General features: G+C 38.7%; 1 protein-coding gene across 13 annotated transcripts in view; it reads right to left on the reverse strand.

Annotated features, from left to right (window-relative positions):
* Positions 1–2,100: 2,100 nt before the first annotated feature.
* The window catches only part of nfasca (neurofascin homolog (chicken) a), a 121,530-nt gene continuing 104,523 nt past the window's right edge, over positions 2,101–19,107 (reverse strand). For 10 of the 13 annotated variants that reach the window (XM_066670619.1, XM_066670622.1, XM_066670618.1 and 7 more), the window contains 3 exons: positions 16,478–16,609; positions 15,535–15,604; positions 2,101–7,413 (listed from right to left, as the gene is read on the reverse strand). In XM_066670619.1, coding sequence (XP_066526716.1) covers positions 7,185–7,413; positions 15,535–15,604; positions 16,478–16,609 — 431 coding nt within the window. In that variant the 3' untranslated portion in view covers positions 2,101–7,184. Of the gene's footprint in view, positions 7,414–9,485; positions 9,504–12,858; positions 14,921–15,534; positions 15,605–16,477; positions 16,610–19,107 lie in introns of all 13 variants that reach the window. The other 3 variants (XM_066670623.1, XR_010802606.1, XR_010802607.1) reach the window with 3 other exon arrangements.

Here is a 19,107-nt window from a genome sequence, read left to right on the forward strand (position 1 = left end):
CGCATCAGAGCTTTTATTAATCTTACTACTGCTTTTCTTGTGTCTGCCGCTTGTGGCTGTAAAGGGAAGGACGCTGGCTGTGCGCTTTAATGGACGATGCATAAGCCACTGTGGACTTCCTGACGAGGGAATAAATCAGGGGAGAGATAGATCGCTCAGCAGTGTGTGTGTGTGTGTGTGTGAGAGAGAGTTGTCAGCAGCTCACACTGAGCTGTAATCATGACCAGAGCAGAAATTGGTATTGTGTTCCTCAACGAGAAACTCACTTCTCAAGGGCTTTTGAGATCTGAAATTGATGACCGAGACCAGAGATTGTTAGCTAGGGGTGGTCTTGCATATCTCAGAAAACAGTTACCCTCCGCATCCCACATTAGGCATTAAAACCATGGTATAACAGTGAGCCCTAACTCTGCATTAGCTTCTATAACAGTTTGGATTATTTCTGTTAAAAGTGACTTTTATTATTGTGATTTAAAAAAAACGCCCCCCACAGAACTTCAGAAATAAACCTCGGAAGATAACAGACCAAAAGTGTCCAAAATAATAAACAACTAGAGTTACGATTTCATTTCTGTGGTAGTTCAAACAGTGAGTAAATCCAACAGACAAGTTACACTTCAGCTGCGTGTAGTTTTTTCCTCAAATATACTGTTTCACCTTAAAATACGTAGCGCTTCTGAGCGTAAACAAACCAGAGAGAACAGCAGTAGACGTAGACATTCCCTTTTGTGGTTGGAGACAAACTCTATTTGATAAAAAGGATTGTTTTGGTCTAGTGTTGGATGTGCATTTTGATGTCAGTGATGTTCATGTGACCTGCTGCATTTACTCAGTGTAGATTTAAAAAGTGAAAAAGATTCATCTCCAGGGAAGCTTTGCCAGGATTTATTTATTAATATTATTTACTAATAAATGTTGTGTTGCCCTGTGAAGGACTGGCACCCCCTCCAGGGTGTGTTCCCACCTTGCGCCCCCTCCAGGGTGTGTTCGCGCCTTGCGCCCAATGATTCCAGGTAGGCTCTGGACCCACCGCGACCCTGAATTGGATAAGGGTTACAGATAATGAATGAAGGAATGAATGAATGAATGTTGTGTGTTTGCGTTGGAGAGTGTTGTTTATAGATAGGTAGATGTCAGACACCATAAATCCTGTGTCTAGTGCCACCAGGGGATCCTAATCTAGTCGTTGTACTGGTTTGAGTGTATCAGGCTATTGCAGTGCTTCTGGGGTCTTAAATATGGCTCACTTTATTAGACAGATTTACTTTGTTGTAACACACTGTAGGGGCAATAGCTTACTTCTTAAAATTTACAGTTTGTGTTCAACAGCAGTTCGCTTTTGGTTGGTGGACTACCCTCAGCTCTGTGTGACTTAAGAAATATTGCTGCACCTGAAACACACAGCTGCCTTTGCACTGATCCATGTCCAAACACTGTCTGCCCTGGTGTGTGTGATCCACAAATAATCATCCAACATCAGAGTCTGTCCCGTTTGAATGCTTATATAACTTTTTATAAATAGGTTTGTGTTTTTTTAATAATACATTTTGGGTCTTTTTATGAACCCATTAAAGATTTTGTATTTTTGCTCTTGAGCTCCCCCTACATTGGAAGAGTGTAATTCATATTTACAAAACTGTCCTGAAATCAAGGTGGTGCCAGTGGAGATTGGGTTTCTACTCTCCTCCAAACATTACATAGTGCGGTTTCTGCAGTGTTGAGTGTGGAGCAGAAACAGAGACCCTATTCTCCCTTTTGCGGGCCAGTGAGGTATCTTAATGATTTTGAAGCTCCCCTGCTCTGATTGGATATACTCAGATTAGATGAAGAGGTGGGACAAGTCTAACTGCCTGCACTCAACTATTTATCCCATGTTTACTGACTTATGCAGTCCACAAAAACCTGGCTGGGTTGTCTCCTGTCATAGTCTGTAGGTTTTTAGGCATCCAGATGTTCAGATGAATGTGCTAATGCACTGAAAATGTGATCTTTACATAATATACTGCTTTAAAATATCAACATTAAACCTTGGTAAAATAACGACTCAAGAAATATCACTAATCAGCAAAGACAGAAGCCCAAAGGTAGAGAAAATGACATAGCTTTACTATAAAGAAAGGCTTTTCTAGCAGATTATGTTGCAGCATCTCATCATACACGCATACACGGTGAATATGGTAATATGCCATTTTACTTTTTGACAAGATTTACATAAAACACTGTTACCCTGCAGGTAGAAGCTGTAAATCAAAGAGCTGTCTTGGTACACACTGGTGATGGGGAAAAAGTGCTGATGATATTAATAATGAAAAAAAAGTAGTGTTTTAAATAATAATAATAATAATAATAATAATAATAACAAATTGAAGCTCTGTTATATTGTGATAATTCTGGTTTTACAGGAAAAAAAAAACAAGATGAAGAAAAATGTTGTTGCACATCTTTATGTTCAACTTTTGACACTTGTATATTTCAAACACATTTTCTAGTTAAGTAGCGTATACTGGAGGGAGTATACATTTTCCCAGAAAAGCTGTGCATGGATAAACTGATGATGTAAGAAAAAGATTTAATTTCTGTTTTAAACTTTACCAATTCATTCATTTTTGTTTTTATAGAAAAAGAAAAGCAAGTTTGAGGAAGTGAAAATGTCTGTTAAAAAGCCAGAACCCCAAAGTGGGGAAAACATAGACACACATGACATCGTCTACCTTTCTTTTCTAAGCAAATCTGGATGCACAGCAGGCCCTCTGCCTTTCTGCATTCTTCAAAATAAAGGTCTCTAAATGGTTCCTATGAAAGACCTTTAATATGCATATAACTTTTACATCCTGTGGTGGTTCTTTATTATTGAAACTGTCACAATGTTTGTCCTTATTCACCATTTGAAAGAGTCTTTCAGGATCCAGTGGGTTTAGTGGTTCTGTGGCATTGTTCCAAGGGTTTTTCTTAGAACCTTTATTTTTAAGAGTGCAACAGTGACGTCACTCTAAACAGTGGTTCTGAAACTGGGGACAAAGACCCGCTGACAGTGTGGCACTAAGAGATACCAATCAAATCTATATTTCTAATAAATAAGCTTCTGCCAACTTTGAAGATGACCAAATTAAGTATATGATTCCCAGCCCTTGACACACCCACTTAATAAGTCATCACTAATCCCATCTGTGTCTTGTCTCTTTTATGGAATACACACTATTTTGGAGCTCTGACAATTTATAGTAGTGTCCAAAAACAAAATAAACTAGACAATATTTAGTGCACTCAGACAATCCCACAATGCCCTGCAATAAATACAGTACAACCGATTTAACTTTAGCGGATACCGGATACCCATGATGCACTGCTGTAAGACGTAGAGTCAAAAGTTGTTCACCAACCTCCTGAACTCAGTTCTTTATAATAGTGCACTATTCAGTTACTAATGTAGGGAACAATGAGTAGGGAGCCATTTTGAACAAAGCACCTGCTTTTCACAAAAGGGGGTTTTAGCTTGAAACAGTTTGAGAACCACTGCTATAATGATTAAAGGCTTCAGAGACCACTGTCACCATTGCTCTGCACTCTCAGAGTCGTCAGTGCATGTAAATCAGTCTAGAGTTAAATCTGCAGTTAAAATTCAGGTGGCAGATTGCTCTCTGTTAAGGAAAAGAAAAAGGACAATGTGAAAAACAAGCAAGCAGAGTATTGCTTTGAGGTACCAGAGAAAGTGAAGGAAATCCATCATGAGGTTTCAGTTAGTTCATAAAAAAACAAAAAGAAAACCTCTTTTTGACATTTATCGAGAATAAAAGCTTCCAGAATCAGTGTGGACCTAGTATCAAGCCCTTCCACACGTCACTCAGTGTGGTCAGTTTGATCCGCTGATCTCACAAGTGAAAGGCGTGACAGGACTTTAGTCAGACTGGACAACATTGAGGTAAAGTGACCAAAACAAACAAAAAAATATATAATCAATAAGACATACTTCGCCCCACGTACTGCCATTTGATCACCAAGACAAAGATTAAGCTTCACCATCTTGAGGTGGGCACAGAATGCTACAATAGTAGAGTTTGCAGAGTACTCGCTATTTACATCATCACATAAGATTCCTACCCAGAATTCTGTGCAGGTATCTGGAAGAGAGGTAACAAACAAACATTGACCAAGGGGTAACTATGTCACGTACAGTTTGAAACGAGGACGCACCACTTAACCTCATTCAAAGATCCCCAGACACGTACTGAGCCGATTAAAAAGGCAGAGTGTCCGAAAATATCCAATCGGAGCTTAGTATTTGAAATGCATTCGCAATTAAAACTACTTTGGGCTGCACCGAGTACCTAGTCGTTCCCGTCTTAGCAGAGAACCTAAAATCAATATTTACATGAAGGAAAGAGGGCCCAGGACCCTGTCTGATTCAAATAAATAAACAAGATTTCCTTTCTGTGTCATGTAAAAGTCACTTTAAATAAATTCTAAATATATTAACACATTATAACTGTAATACAATAACAGTAATACTAAAAGAGCAGCACAATCAACAGACGAAAACATACATTTAATGGCGACATTATAGTTTGTTAGTTTACAGCAGAATCTCCCCTCTGTTGCCACATAGTGCGGGTCTAATATAGATTTATTAAATAATATATTTACCCTAAGTTAGGTAAGAGGCTTTAACGATGCAGCTTTCATTCTGTGTTGACAGTTTTAATTACGTGACCCCGTGAGACAAGCAATTAAAACTGCGTAAATTCATCATCAATACATTAGTCCTATGAATGTTAATAAATATAAATAAATATTTGATTTTACACACGAGCCCTCTGGGAGAATTGATACATTGGTGCAGTAGAAAATGTGGCGCTGTATCTGTGAGTGCAGAAGCTTAGTGCTCACATCCACCACTTCAAATGGCACTGGACTTGAAGATGCACGGCTTTTGTGGGCAGTGTTGAGGCCAAGCTCTAGAAAGAAAGCATGCAATGTCTGATCCACTAACATTGTTTGTGACTTTCTCTACCGTTGTCCAATCCATGCTCTGACCATAAAGGCATTCGTTTGCGAAGTTAGACGAGCTTCACAGAACGTTAGCAAAACTCCAGTCGCGTCCAATAACGATAAGAGGTCTTCAAGTCCAACAGGGTCAAAAATGTCCTGAAGAATTACTGGGTTTGGGCTGGGGTTGAACTGATTATTTGTGTTTGTTTGTGAATGAGTGATTTCTTATTTAATATATTTGTTTTTTATTGAAGTAATGCCTGTTTATAGATTCCACAAACTCAGTTGTTACACTGGTGACACTCAGACCATGGAAAGTGTTAGTTGTAGAGGATTTCCTTTTACAAACTTCAGTGTTGGCTACAGTTCAGGGCCAATCAGCTCAAACACTTAAATTCAATGCAAGGTTCTCTGAGTCTTCTGTGATCCATGTCTCTAAGTGTGTGCTGGTTTGGGTCAGGCATCAATTTTAGGCTCAGGATTGGATTTGAGCTTCAGGTTTGTGCAGAACGATGACGTACAACTACATCAAACCTTTGTTTACGGTCAACACTAGGTTTCTAAAAATCATTTTTGTGTGAGTGATTGTTCTCCCCATGTCTATGTGAGTTTCGGTGCTCTGGTTTCCGGAGTGTGTGTGATGCCCTGCAATGAACCAGCACCGTGCCCAGGATGTGTGCCCCCAATGGTTCTGGTTAGAATCTGGACTCGATGTGACCCTGATCAGGATGAAACAGTTACAGAGGAAAAGAAAACCATGAATGGACAGTGTGCTACAATCTCTCACCGATGTTCTGTAAAGCTCATGCAACCTTCGCCAAGGAACGACACATTTGCAGGTGGAGCGTGGAGAGGTTAAATTCCTCTGATTACGAAACACAAACACGAGATGAAAATGTTGAACAAAATCATAATTCAATGCATGGCTTTGTCTCTCTTTACAAAGCCATTCAGAGTTTACTGCTTATACAGTGTACAAAGGCAGTCCACCTACATTTAAACTCCTCAAGCTAATGGTTAGTAAAACAAAGGTCCATATCCTACCCAAAACAAATAAAATAAATAAATAATGAAAAATGACGGCTGGTCTCCAGGTCCATCACCATAATCGCCATCATCATTCCCTTGATTCTAATAAGTTACATAGTGCCTGTTATTTTAAAAAAATGATTATACAATTGTGGTTTTATCGAGATAATGTCTCTCTCTAAAGGAGATAAAGTCTTCATTTCATCCTACCCATTGTCTCTTGCACTAAAAGTCTACCATGCTTCAAAATATTTTCTCAACATTTCTATGAGTGATGGGGCTTGAGTCGGGACCTATAAATGTCTGTGGGAATAACAGCGACGCAAAGCTGCAGCCGATGAAAATATACTTGCGAAAAGCTTTCGATAAGCAGCGACTGAAAACGTACAGATCCGCAGGGAGGACGGCAAGTGCAGGAAATAAAGCGTTTTAGTGATTTAAGGTTTAAGTTTTTTTTGTTTTTGCGCAAGACAACATTTAAAAAAATAAAAAATAAACGGAATACGAAGAGATTTATCACCCGATTTCAAACGAAAAGAAACTGCAGTGTGGTAATACATAGTGCATAGCTTTGAATGGCACAGCGAACTGTGCGGGCACTGATTACAGCATTCATGTATCTTTTTGTTTTTTGATACATCTATCGGCTGTGAGGAAAAAAGAGGAGGGAAAAAAGGATCTTTCTTTGCTGAAATATCAATATGATAAACACATTTGCCAACGTGCCTTTGCAGAGTCGGCCCACAGTTGATATGTCACAGGACTGTTGCCTGTGTCTGCTTTTCTTTGATGCTAGCTACAGAGAGGGAGTCGGGGGGGGAGGAAGCGGGTTTGGGATTTAAAAAAAAAAAAAAAAAAGCCACACAAAATGCTCAAAAGTCCCCAGTTGCCATGGTTTTCCCTTGGCCCCAATACCCTGGAGGCACACTGCAGTCTGTTTGGGGCATAGGGACACAGGCACAGTTCTCAACTCCCCTCCAGACAGCGTAGAGGCAGAGTTGCTTTTTGACTTTCCAAACTCCACTCTTCTTAGGGCATCCCAGCGTTCTTTGTGTGTAATGTGTGTGTCCGTATCTCTCTCTCTCTACATATTATTGGCTTAAATGTTTGTGAATTTGTGACCTCGAGCTTCCTGGTAGCGCTGTCCCCAGGGTGGAGGTGAGAGAGCTCTATGCCAGCGAATAGATAGCATTAACAGGTGAGGTGGCTTCAGAGCTTTCATTGCCCTCTGTCTCCTCCTTGTCCTTTTTGACTGTGTACTGTCCGATGAAGGAGCCATCCTCGTTGAACTGACCGTCCCCTCCCTCTCCGTAATCCACCAAACTGTCATCGCTTTCCTTCACGTTTCCATCCAGTGACGTCTGGCTGCCCTGCAAAGGCTTGTTGTCCTCATCGCTACTGTTGGAGTGAGAGAAAACACAGAGCAGTGTAACATCCCACTTATTATTTTATACCCATCACATTAAACAACGTGAAAACGTAAGTTATCACAGGTCTCCCACACTCTTGGCTCAGTGGGGACCCAGGTGGAGTTGGTTGGTCATTTATTGTTTTCTTTATTCTTTGTTTTTTTTCAAGTAGCAAAATGATTTTGCATATTATTGTCAATGACAAATAGACAACGTTAATTATTTTCATTAATCTGATACTAACATTTCTGTAGAATGCTTATATTAACAGCCCTTTTGCCGTGGTCTGTGGTACAATAACAGTGCTATAAGATGAGAAGAGGATCACCATCATACACTGAAAAAGAATGAATTTTGAATGTATTTTTTTATGTCAAAGGGTAAACGATGATTTAATTTCATGCAACACTTTGACATAAAAATATTAAGTAAAATCATAGTTACTTTGCAGAGTAGAGACGTAGTTCACAAAGATTTAAAATGAAGTAAATGCTCTGACGTTTATATAATCCCTTGTTTAATTAGAAATTCAATTCCTCTGTTCCGTAGCAAGAGAATGGGTTTCTACACAAAGGCATCTACAAATGGACAAGGACACATTTTTCAAGGACACTCTTATTGCATTAATATTTTTAGAGAAGCGCCTCATGGAACTGGCTTGTAAATCACTCGCTCGTGTTTTATAAAATCCCCCTCAATGCGTGTTGTTCGCTGCTTCATGTTAATGACACCGTGTCCTCTCTGGACGTCTGGTTATTGGTGTCAGGTATGAGGCACTGACTTGGAAACTTCATATCATTACATCTCTATTCAAACTGCTTTCCATTCCAGTGCTTTTGAAATGGAATAGCAACTAGGATAACAAGTGCTCCGAATCGGAAGAGTCCTCTGTACACGGAAATAAAAACTAAACTTTGAGTTGCTTTGCTGTTTTGTTACTTTTCATCACGGATATCCGTGAGGAAACCACAAAGACAAACTTCTGCTTTGGATGGCAAAGAGGCAAACTCCTATTTTTGTAGCACCATCTATAATTCAGGAAGTTCCTTACAAAGGAAAAAAATGACAGGTTTATTCTTTCCCGAGAAAACAGACAATAGAGAAAAAACTAAAGCATAAAAACAGGAGTTTCATCCCCGGAGAAAGCCACTTCTGAGGTGCACAAAGCACAGTGGGGGTGAAGAGGTAGGGGGGTTGGTGCCGATCCTTTGCTTATTGACAGAACACTTCTGCAGCCCAGACACAATCGTTCCTCCTGGTTCAGGTAGTACCAGGGTAATTATCGGGATGTACGTTCTACTAATGTTCTTACAGACATACAACACTGACACTGAGACTACCTACAGGGGGAAAGACTAATCACACGCACGGCTTTAGAAAAGCGCATCCTCTTGGCCACAGCAGGCATGAAATTTAAGAGCGCTGCAGTCCCTCAGCAAAGTGCTCGAGAGAAAAAAAATAGTGTACATTATTACAAATCTTTTCTACTGAATGAAGGATACTCATTTTGTGGACCATGCTGAAAATAAATGAGTAACACAAGGTCTATCTGACATTGTATCTGAATGTATTTGAGCACATAAAAATAGTCAGCTTTTCTTTATTACAAAAAGCTTTCATCTAGAGTACATTTATTTTTGTTTTAATCGATTAAACTACTGTTATGAATGAGATAGTTCGAGATTACAGGATTAATCTCTTACCGTACACAGTACTGCAAAGAGGTGCATCATATTCTTTCAGATGAAATGCCAAAATAACTGACAAATTTTACTGAGAATGCCCAAATGATTCAAAGTAAATCATTATTAAAGGGCCGCAGGTTTAGCTTTTTTTGGTGTAAAACAACATTCAATTAGTTAATGCATTAAGGTCAAACAACAGGTCACACTGTGAATAATGTTAAAGAGAAAGCCACTCCTGAGTGTTTACACGCCATTTTGCTATTGATTAGGGAGTGTGTATTAATCGATTAAAAACAAAAACATCTCAAAGCAGGGTGTGAACAAACTGGGAATTCAGAACTTTAAAAATAAAATGCTAATTTTTCTTCTTTCGTACCTTTCCCTTTCAAGAGACCTTCAGGAAGAATAAGGAAAGAGAGGGTTAATGTCAGAAGATGGACAACCAGTTTAACACACAGCTGAGTCACTGGAGGGTTATTAAAAATCAGGTGAACAGTTGAAAACAGAAGAAGTTTCTTCTCTAATGCATTTCTTTCTTCAGCATTCCATTCAAAACACGTCAAATCTGCTACTTTTTGTTTTTGCTCATTGTGCAATGAATGTGGAGAAGACGTGCTGATTTTTCTGTTGAATGCAAGTGTAATTTGGCTAAACAACATCCTACCAACAACAACACAAGCACAGCAAAGTCAGATATTTAAAAATAGAGATCTGCATTTGTCACATGCCCACACTACAGGAGAGTACTCATTGGCAAGGGGAAGCGTGTTAAATGAAGGCTGTGCTTTTAAGATCATTTCAGAATGAGTTTTCTAATTTTGTATTATGAGATTATTTTTCATCTGCATATATCTACTGATATGTACATAAACATAAACAAATCTATGGGGATTTATTATTACAGGGAAACAATATTGTATTTTTTAATAAATGGATCCATCCATCCATTATCTGTAACCGCTTATCCAATTTAGGGTCGCAGGGGGTCCAGAGCCTACCTGGAATCATCGGGCGCAAGGCGGGAATACACCCTGGAGGGGACGCCAGTCCTTCACAGGGCAACACAGACACACACACACATTCACATTCACACCTACGGACACTTTCGAGTCGCCAATCCACCTGCAACGTGTGTTTTTGGACTGTGGGAGGAAACCGGAGCACCCGGAGGAAACCCACGCGGACACGGGGAGAACACATCAACTCCTCACAGACAGTCACCCGGAGCGGGAATCGAACCCACAACCTCCAGGCCCCTGGAGCTGTGTGACTGCGACACTACCTGCTGCGCCACCGTGCCGCCCTTAATAAATGGATGAAATACAGAATTTTTATAATAGTAAATAACATCAAGCAATCCATCCACAAACGTGTGTTTTTGGAGCGTGGGAGGAAACCGGAGCACCCGGAGGAGACCCACGCAGACACAGGGAGAACACATCACACTCCTCACAGACAGTCACCTGGGGTAAACCCACGCAGAACATTCATTCTCTTATTTCTAAATAAAACCAAATAAATTCATTTCTGAATTGTAGTAAACAGGTTTACTACACAATATCTGATACATTCAGGCCACTAGGTGTCAGTATAATTATTTTATTTTATTTAATGTATACAGAATCATTGTAGAAAATCACTTAAAAAAGCCACGTCTACGATTGTGAGGAACTGCTTTTCTCTCTGATATTTTTACGTTCAGAAGCTCCGCATCTAAGTTGGAGTGGTAGCTTGGATGAAAAGTTTTTCATTCACTGTTTGAATTACCACAGAAACTTTCGATCTGTGTTTACTTTCATGCGTTTAGTGTTCTCCTAAATCTAGAACCAGTTCCACCTTAAGTAATCTGAAACAGGAAAACACAACACACGTTTCGTAAATACATTACACCGGTTTCCAGCACAAAAACAGACCGGAGAGCAGCGAATGGTCAGGAAAGGTAATTTTCTGAATGATATAAAAATTGTTTTGATTAAAAGACACACCTTTAGGATGCTTTCCCTTGCCAAGACATTGTGTTTCGCAGTGTAGAGCCTCAAGTAGTTAAACAATTTAATGTTTCATTGCATGCATGTTCCATGTCTGAATGATTGGACCTCAGAGCAGGCTACAGCAGTGTCATCATTATAACACATGCAAGAAAAACAGTGGATTTCAAGTCAGCAGCTGCAACACTGGGTACTTCCTGTGGAGTACTGCTTTTTTTCAGCAGAACAGAACCTCAAGGGTGTCTGTCAAACGGTGCCATAGGGACAGCCACTTCGCCTTCATTGCTACTCCAGTGAAATTGATTTGACCTCTGCGTTACAGAGCTGGAGCATTTTAAATGTCAGCCATCCCAAAAAAAAAAAAACAAAGCTATTATGCTTTTACAAGAAAGAGACAAAACCATATTTTACAGGGGGCAAAGCCCTTCAAAAGCTGGCTGTGACACGCTGTTAAATATTTAAGCTTTTTATTGACAGCGTGTTAATGGACTCTAATTGATTGGGATAATGTCCACTGATTATTGTCAACAGTGCAGCTTCATGACAGTGAGGCATAATTTTCAATAAAGACATGTCCAACTACATGCCTGACACCCCTGAGGAACTAAATTGCTGACTGGACTTCAGCTGTGACCTCACCCTTTTAACCAAATCAATCTTCCAAGAATTAACCAACAGACCTCTGAGTGACAAGCCCATAACTGGGATCCACATCTAAACCTGTTTCATGGGAAAAGCGAATGTCCTTTCTGAAAATTACTACTCTCACACCCTGTGGTTAACAGATATTTCCCCAAACCGACACGTTTTGTCTTAATTATACCCCACCCACCACTTGCCCAACACACACACACACACACACACACACACAATTAAAAAATGAATAAATATTCACCAGCCATTTAAAATTTATGAATAAGATCCCAAAATACAAACAAATTATGGTGTGAAGGATCTGAATCAGATGTAAAAGAACCTACATTTTGCTTTTATTTTTATATTATTATTATTTGAGTAGGAACTTACTTTTACATTTTATTTATTTATTATTTTTGCTTTGGCTGGGCTTTAATCTTACAACCTGTAAAAACACAGAGAGCTGCACTCCACATTTAGTGAAGTAGCAGGGGTTGGAGTTTATAAACCAGTTGCTTTTTCAAACGGCTTAATTATGTATATTTTCTTAGATCTCTGCATTCTGAAAAAGTGTAAAGATTTAAAGATGTTTTATGTTTTTTTAGTTGCTGGTTAATAGCAATGCATATTAATTACTTTGGCTTTTAATGTTTAAAATACGGTGTATAATAATATTGATATTTAAATTACATGAACAACCTTGTAAATCACATGACACCAAATATACAAAGGGCAAAATATCTAGACCAGGGTCCAAAAGTCCAAAATGAATAATCTGTGGTGGTGATATAGGTTTTTGGATTTTTTTTTTTAAATAATTTATTTTATGAGGTCACTCCATGTCCTGTGAACTTGTGAAAAGAAAGCAACTATTTACTAAGTTATATATAGTACAGAAACTATGTTTGTCCTTGTGGAGTGGGTGAGCTGGTGGAGCTAGAAAAGGCAGCCAAAATAATGTCCCCACAGGTCAGCTTGGGCCTGTGGGCAGCCCTGGTATAGAACAGGGAACTTGTCCGTTAGCCACAGAGTGTAATAGCAGTGATTTTCAAAAGCACTATTCAGCGTGTCCTCAGAGGTCTAAAACATGCTCAGGCTGACGGATGCTGTGTCAAAACCAAATACCTGTTCTCATTCCTTAAAAACCAATCCGCCATTTTCAGTGATGGAGGGAGAGAGAGGAAGGAGGGAAGGATTGATGGTAAAAAGGGAGACATTTAACAGTTGAGATGGAGAAAGGAGTTAGTGCCAGAGCTATTGAGCACAAAGACAAGACTGAGCTTAAAATGGATTTCCACAAAAAAAAAAGAAAAAAGAAGACTTGGCATTAGAGAAACAATCAATTACAGCAGATTTGTGGTCTTGAGTCTCTGTCAGGGAGTTCATATTAGGGTTAAGGGAAAGTGTGCCGATGAATGCCTAACAACTACTGAGGCTTGTTAATAAGAGGCTGTGTGGTGAAAAACACAATGAAACATTTTGTCCTGTTAGTGCACCTTGTTAGTGAATGCTTTTCATTTAATAGTTTCAAGAGTTATATGGAAAAATCACGAGTTACTGATAAAGCTTCAGACTTAAATGTAGTCTGTACATCTAATGTCCATTGAATTAACCCTTAATACTTCTGTTTATGTATATTATTAAAAAATAAACACGTAAGTATCTATTGGAGAAGTTAAAGAATGTTTTCTCAGAACAGAATATGGCTTTCCAAAGACATGTCATAGTCATCACATTTTAACAGACATTGCCTTAAGAATAATTAGTCAGTCATTATATAGAAAAAGCTTCACCCTAAGGTGTTTTTTAAGGTGTAAACAAGCACTGCTACCCTCTAAAGGTGTTATAGCACCAGGACTTATGTAAGAACTGAAAAGGAAACATAAATGAATAGAAAAAACAAATGCACTCAGGTGATTATGTGCTAATTGTGCATTCTGAATTCACAAAGTTAACCTTTCAATCGCTTCAGTTTATTATGTACAAATGTAGCCTGAAAAGTATAAAATCTATACCTCTGACAGAAATCCCAATTTCAATGAGTTTACACACTTAAAAATGTTGATTAGAATTGACCTGATACCATTACGTGCATTGGGTCTTCACAGATGCATTACGTTAAAAGTCCCGCCAACTTCGACATATTAGTTTGGAAAAATGTTGATTCAAAGCATCGCTTTTGTTCAGTGCAACGAGAAACTATTAAAAATTATTTACATTTTGGGTCTGTCCCAAAATCTAGTGAGATGTCTGACTAGAGAGCTTTTTACGTTCCAATTCTTAGACACCTTAAAAACGCTGCCTACAGCGTTACCTTAATTTAGCTGAATTTTAAGGCAGCATCGAACCCTTCCTCAGCTGCGAAGGCAATCCCATGATGCAACGCGAGCACCGTAATTAAAACTGCGTTTAAAAACGACAAGAGAAAATCCATAGTGCTGGTGCTGTGTCGATGCTAGCTGCTGATGTAGGAAACACAGGTTGCGTGCAGAACAAGCTGTGATGCTATCGCTCTTTAATAACAGCATCTCAATAATCTACCTCATGAGGACAGACGATGGAGTCAATGCCTACCGACGCAGTTCATTAGGGTTCGAGACAGACATTTTGTTTTTGTTGCAAGCGTTAAATCTAGTGTGAATCCACTGTAAGTCTAAACACTTATCCTAACTTGCAATAACTTTTTTAGGGACCAAGCCAGTGCATCCTATCAGTAATTGGCTATTATGTAATGACAGCGAGGTCAAAAGTTTAATAAACAACTCATTAGAGAGCCTCGACAACTGCCAAACAGGAGGAGGTCTATGAGACCAGTCAATACAGCACAGAGACGTGCCAAATATAGCGTACTGCTTGGTCATCCAGACGCTAGCTTTCTGGATGCAGAGTAATGGAGTGGAGCAGTTTGTTGACCATAGTCTGCCCTGGAAAGCAGTCAACTCCATGGCAACCACTGTTACCTGAGTGACCGTTGCTCTTGGCGATGCTTGCTCAGCTCCTGCTAGTCAGAGACCCTAATAGGATCATGGTTTATTAAACGCAGTAGGTTAGTGTAAGCTTTAGAGGTTAAGGATTTTGAATGGTTTTGGTTGTTTAGATGGGGTTTTATTAATAAAATTATTCATTAGTTTTCATTAATTAAGGGAAAGGCTGGTCCCGCTCATCTCTCTATTACGTCAGAGCTAACCTGAAACAGGCAAAAAAAAGGCAACTCACTGACAAGAAAAACAAAATACAGACACAAGTAAGACAAAAAGAAGATCAACTCTAAGAGTTTGTAAAATAAATGTGAAGTCATTTGGCTTAAAGGGACCATATCTTACACTTATTTTGCACTTTCCTTTTAAGCACTCTAATAATATTCATGTGGATTTATGTATAAAGCACATAAAGACATAAAGACATATTCCCATATTTATTTCACCATTTTACAAACTCTCTGTCACCCCAGAAATTACACATTAATTTGTCACATTTCAAAACTGACATGATGTAAATGAGTTATGTTCAGATCAGTTGCAGTGTGTTGGGCTTCAGATAAGCTTAATATAAATGTCCAGAATTGCTGGTGAACAGCTGGATGTATAAGTGTGTTGTTTTTTTTTTTTTTAAGTGTGTTGTTTTTTTTTGTGTTGTATAGAATAATTTCATAAAACGGACCGTATGAAGTGGTAAGCAAATGTTACTTTTGTATATGGTATTTATATCCTACAAGTGAAGGAGGTTACATTTCCATGATATGGCCCCTTTAATGTCAGATTTCATCCCTGAAGTCATCATTAGAGCAGGAGACATACTCACTGGTAATCAAACGATCCATCCTGGTCTTTCTGGTCCACAGGGTCTAAAGGGAGGTCTTTTTTATCTCTCACTGAGGATTGGAAGGAAAATGGGTTCAGAATAATGCTGAAGATTTAACTCTATAAGGAAATAAACAGGTTCAACTGATTTAAATTAGTGAATTTCATAGGGTCTAATAGAGTCTAATCACCACAAGCAACACATTTACAGTCAAATGAAACCTGTTCAAATGTGTATTGATTTACGAAGTGACAATAAGTACACAGTCTTTACAGAGCACACTTTTATGCATCAGTTATAATTTCCTTAGCTTAAAATATTGGGGATAAAAAACATAAAAGTAGTGTTAAAATGATGGCGTATCATATATTTAATTTTTCTTCTGATTTTAGTAAGCAATAACTTCTTAATTTGTAATTCTGTAGGGAATGTTTACCTTTTTTCACATTTATTTTGACCATATGACTATAATAAGCTATACATATAATCATCTAATTATTCATGCATTTATGGAAAGTATTCTGAAATATTCCAGCCTTTCTGCCAAAAAATACATAATGGTTTTAATAAAAACCTCATCTTTATTTGGAATGATCATACGTATTGTATGAATAGTTAGTGATGAAGGGAGTAATATAAGAGCTATGACCTCAGTAGGTAGCCCTAGTTCACATGAAGACATATTGCCTCTTTTCTCTTCAGTTATATTCTAATTAAACACTGTAATGCCAAGTTGAAACAGCAGCTGTTAATTGCAACAAAATCACAATCAGTGAAATTAAACATTCAATTTCCACATGAACGTGAACAAACAAATTAAAATGAATATTTAAAAATGTTTAAACGTTGGAGTAGAGCATCTGGTTTGAAATGAAATGAATTTGGTTCCTTCAGTACGTAACTAAAACCTAGTTTCGATGACAACCTGGCCTTATTGTTTTACCTGGATATTTCCCTCCTCTGCTCCTCTTTATAAAGCAAACGATGAGCAGGATGAGCACCAGGAGTGCGATCGCACACATGAGGCCGATGAACCAACCCTGCGTGGCGATGTCCACCTGGTCCTTGCTGTAGGCTATTACACAAAAAACACACACACGGGGAAGAGTGTGGAAAGAATGAGAGAGAGAGAAAGAAGACAACATGAAATTGTTTCCTAGATGCACTATTTATCATCATACTTGAAAAATATTACTACAAATCAAAATAAAATCGACAATGAATGGGATAATGTTGCAGCAGGTACATGATTCACAAAGAAACACCCTTTATCTAAAACATAATGCACTCTTCATTCCACTTTTAAGACCTGCATTATCAATCCCTGCACTGTGATAATGAGTCACCATTAAAATAAAATAATAATAATTCAGTAAAGGAAGCACGTCCCTTAAATTCGCCTTTTCAGTTCCTACTGTGTTCTTTCATTTTCTCAGCACTTAATTACTACAACCTTATGGCAAAGAGGTTGTGTTAAATGCTCCTGTCTAGTGTACTTACAAACTCTGATATATAGGTTAGATGACAATTGTAAAGTCGTTTGATCAGTATCTGCAAAAATGCACCTAGAAAATTGCAGTATGTATCTGGGGAGTTAATATTGGTAATACACAGAGGCCCAAACTTTAACTGTTTATAAACCAGCGGGGATTGCTCTAAGACTGCAAGGGAAGCTCAACTTCCCATAAAATGTAAAAAAAAATAAGTGATCAAATATATACTGTTGTGTGTACATGTCATTGAATAAATATGCAACGCGCTCAACTTTTGTTCAGAATCAGCTTCTTATCACTGGTAAAGACGCAGCTTTCCTCTCAATCATTCCCGCAGTTTCACAGTGCTTTAAACAGTGAGGACGCTGAGCGTCCACAGAGTTCAATAGCGAAGCAGCGAAGTGCAGTGAAACGAAACGAGTGATTGGATAAATGCTGGGCTTTGTCCCTCCCATCGGACACTCAGCGTCTCTGGGGGTCTATGGGGCAGTGGGCTGGCCTCGGCTGGCCCGGATGCTCAGCTTCTGCATGATGATTGGATGATCTGTCTGAGGCTGAATCCCTTTTTGATTGACAGCGAAATGAGCGAATCAGCGATCCTTTGGTGTAAAGATCTGTGGGAGCACAGGCGGACACACTTCACATGGGCCAAGGCCGTTTAAGCAGCCTAGCTCTGCTGGCCATTGAGAGGACACTAGTCAAGTCCCTGGAAAAGACGCCTTGTTGGTACGACAGGGTCACAGATCATTTTCTTGAAAAGGAACGGAGGGTAGAATTTACGTATAAATAAACTGACACATTTTATGATGTAGGCCAAAATTGAGCTTCCCCTCCTTGAAAGACCAGCATCCGCCACTGATATAAACATATATTTAACAAGGCTTTCAGAAAAGAACTGACGTAAAACGAGAAATTGAAAGGCAATTAAACAAAATAAAAATAATTATAAGGATTCTGTGAAGATTACTAAAGAAAATCATATCATTCAGTACATTTTACCAAGAACCAAGTTACATCAGCCAGTTACATCAGTTTTAAGCTCCTTAAAATCAGTATCAACACAATGTTTTTCTACTGAATAAACCCTAGAATGTAATCTTATTTACCAGCGTTTTATTATATTAGCTGCTGAGCATGTGCAATCTTCCTTTGCCATCACAGGTAAATGTAATGTGTTTTCCAACATCTATGTGTTAATCATGGCCGAAAGACGTATGGAGCATACACATTTAATAAGCATGATAACAAAAACCAGCCCACGCCACAGGGGAAACAGTGCTGAACAGGAGATAGAAGATCGATATTATGTTCCGCATGTTATTACAGAACCCGGCGTGGGAGATTTCATCTAACGTAGCACACCTGAGGCACACGCACCTTTCATGATCACAGCTTTCACGAGGAAAGAAAAACACTATTTGTTTATCGATTGGAATGCCACACCACAATCAATGAAACAGGTGACAGATCTGAAGGCAAGGCTTTAATTGACTCATTCGTCTACGAAACGCTGAGAATAAGTCCATTGCTTATTATTATTCACGTATAAAACAGAACTGCTTATGTCATTATGATTGCAATTATTCACCCACAATGGCAGTGTCTGTACGTTTAAAACCAGTGATATTACACAGCCCACATACTGAATTACAGTACTCTCAAAGGAAATGTCTGTGGCTTGTTAAATTGTCCCCTCGCTACAGTCACATTTAAAATGATGAACATTTCTTTGAATCACAGCAAACACAGAGCTAGAACACTTCAGCTGCAGGGGCCTCCAGGCAGACGGCAAACCGAAACTAATGATTATCGCACACACTTTCATTAACTGTGCCATTTACCCAGCATAAAACGAGTAAAAATATAAATCAACATTATTATTATTATTATTATTATTATTATTATTATTATTAGCTTTCAGAAACTGCTAATGAATCTTGAACAGAACTGATTTAAAGCATTAAAAGGGAACAGTGTTTATCTGGAGTGATGGATGAGTTTGAGTAGCATTGTGTTAAAAAATAATCATCCAACTAAAGCCCAATCACTAAAGCCCAATTTATACTTCTGCGTTGAACCT

This window comes from Hoplias malabaricus, chromosome 5 (assembly GCF_029633855.1).
Source record: "Hoplias malabaricus isolate fHopMal1 chromosome 5, fHopMal1.hap1, whole genome shotgun sequence".
NCBI classification, from domain to species: Eukaryota; Metazoa; Chordata; class Actinopteri; order Characiformes; family Erythrinidae; genus Hoplias; species Hoplias malabaricus.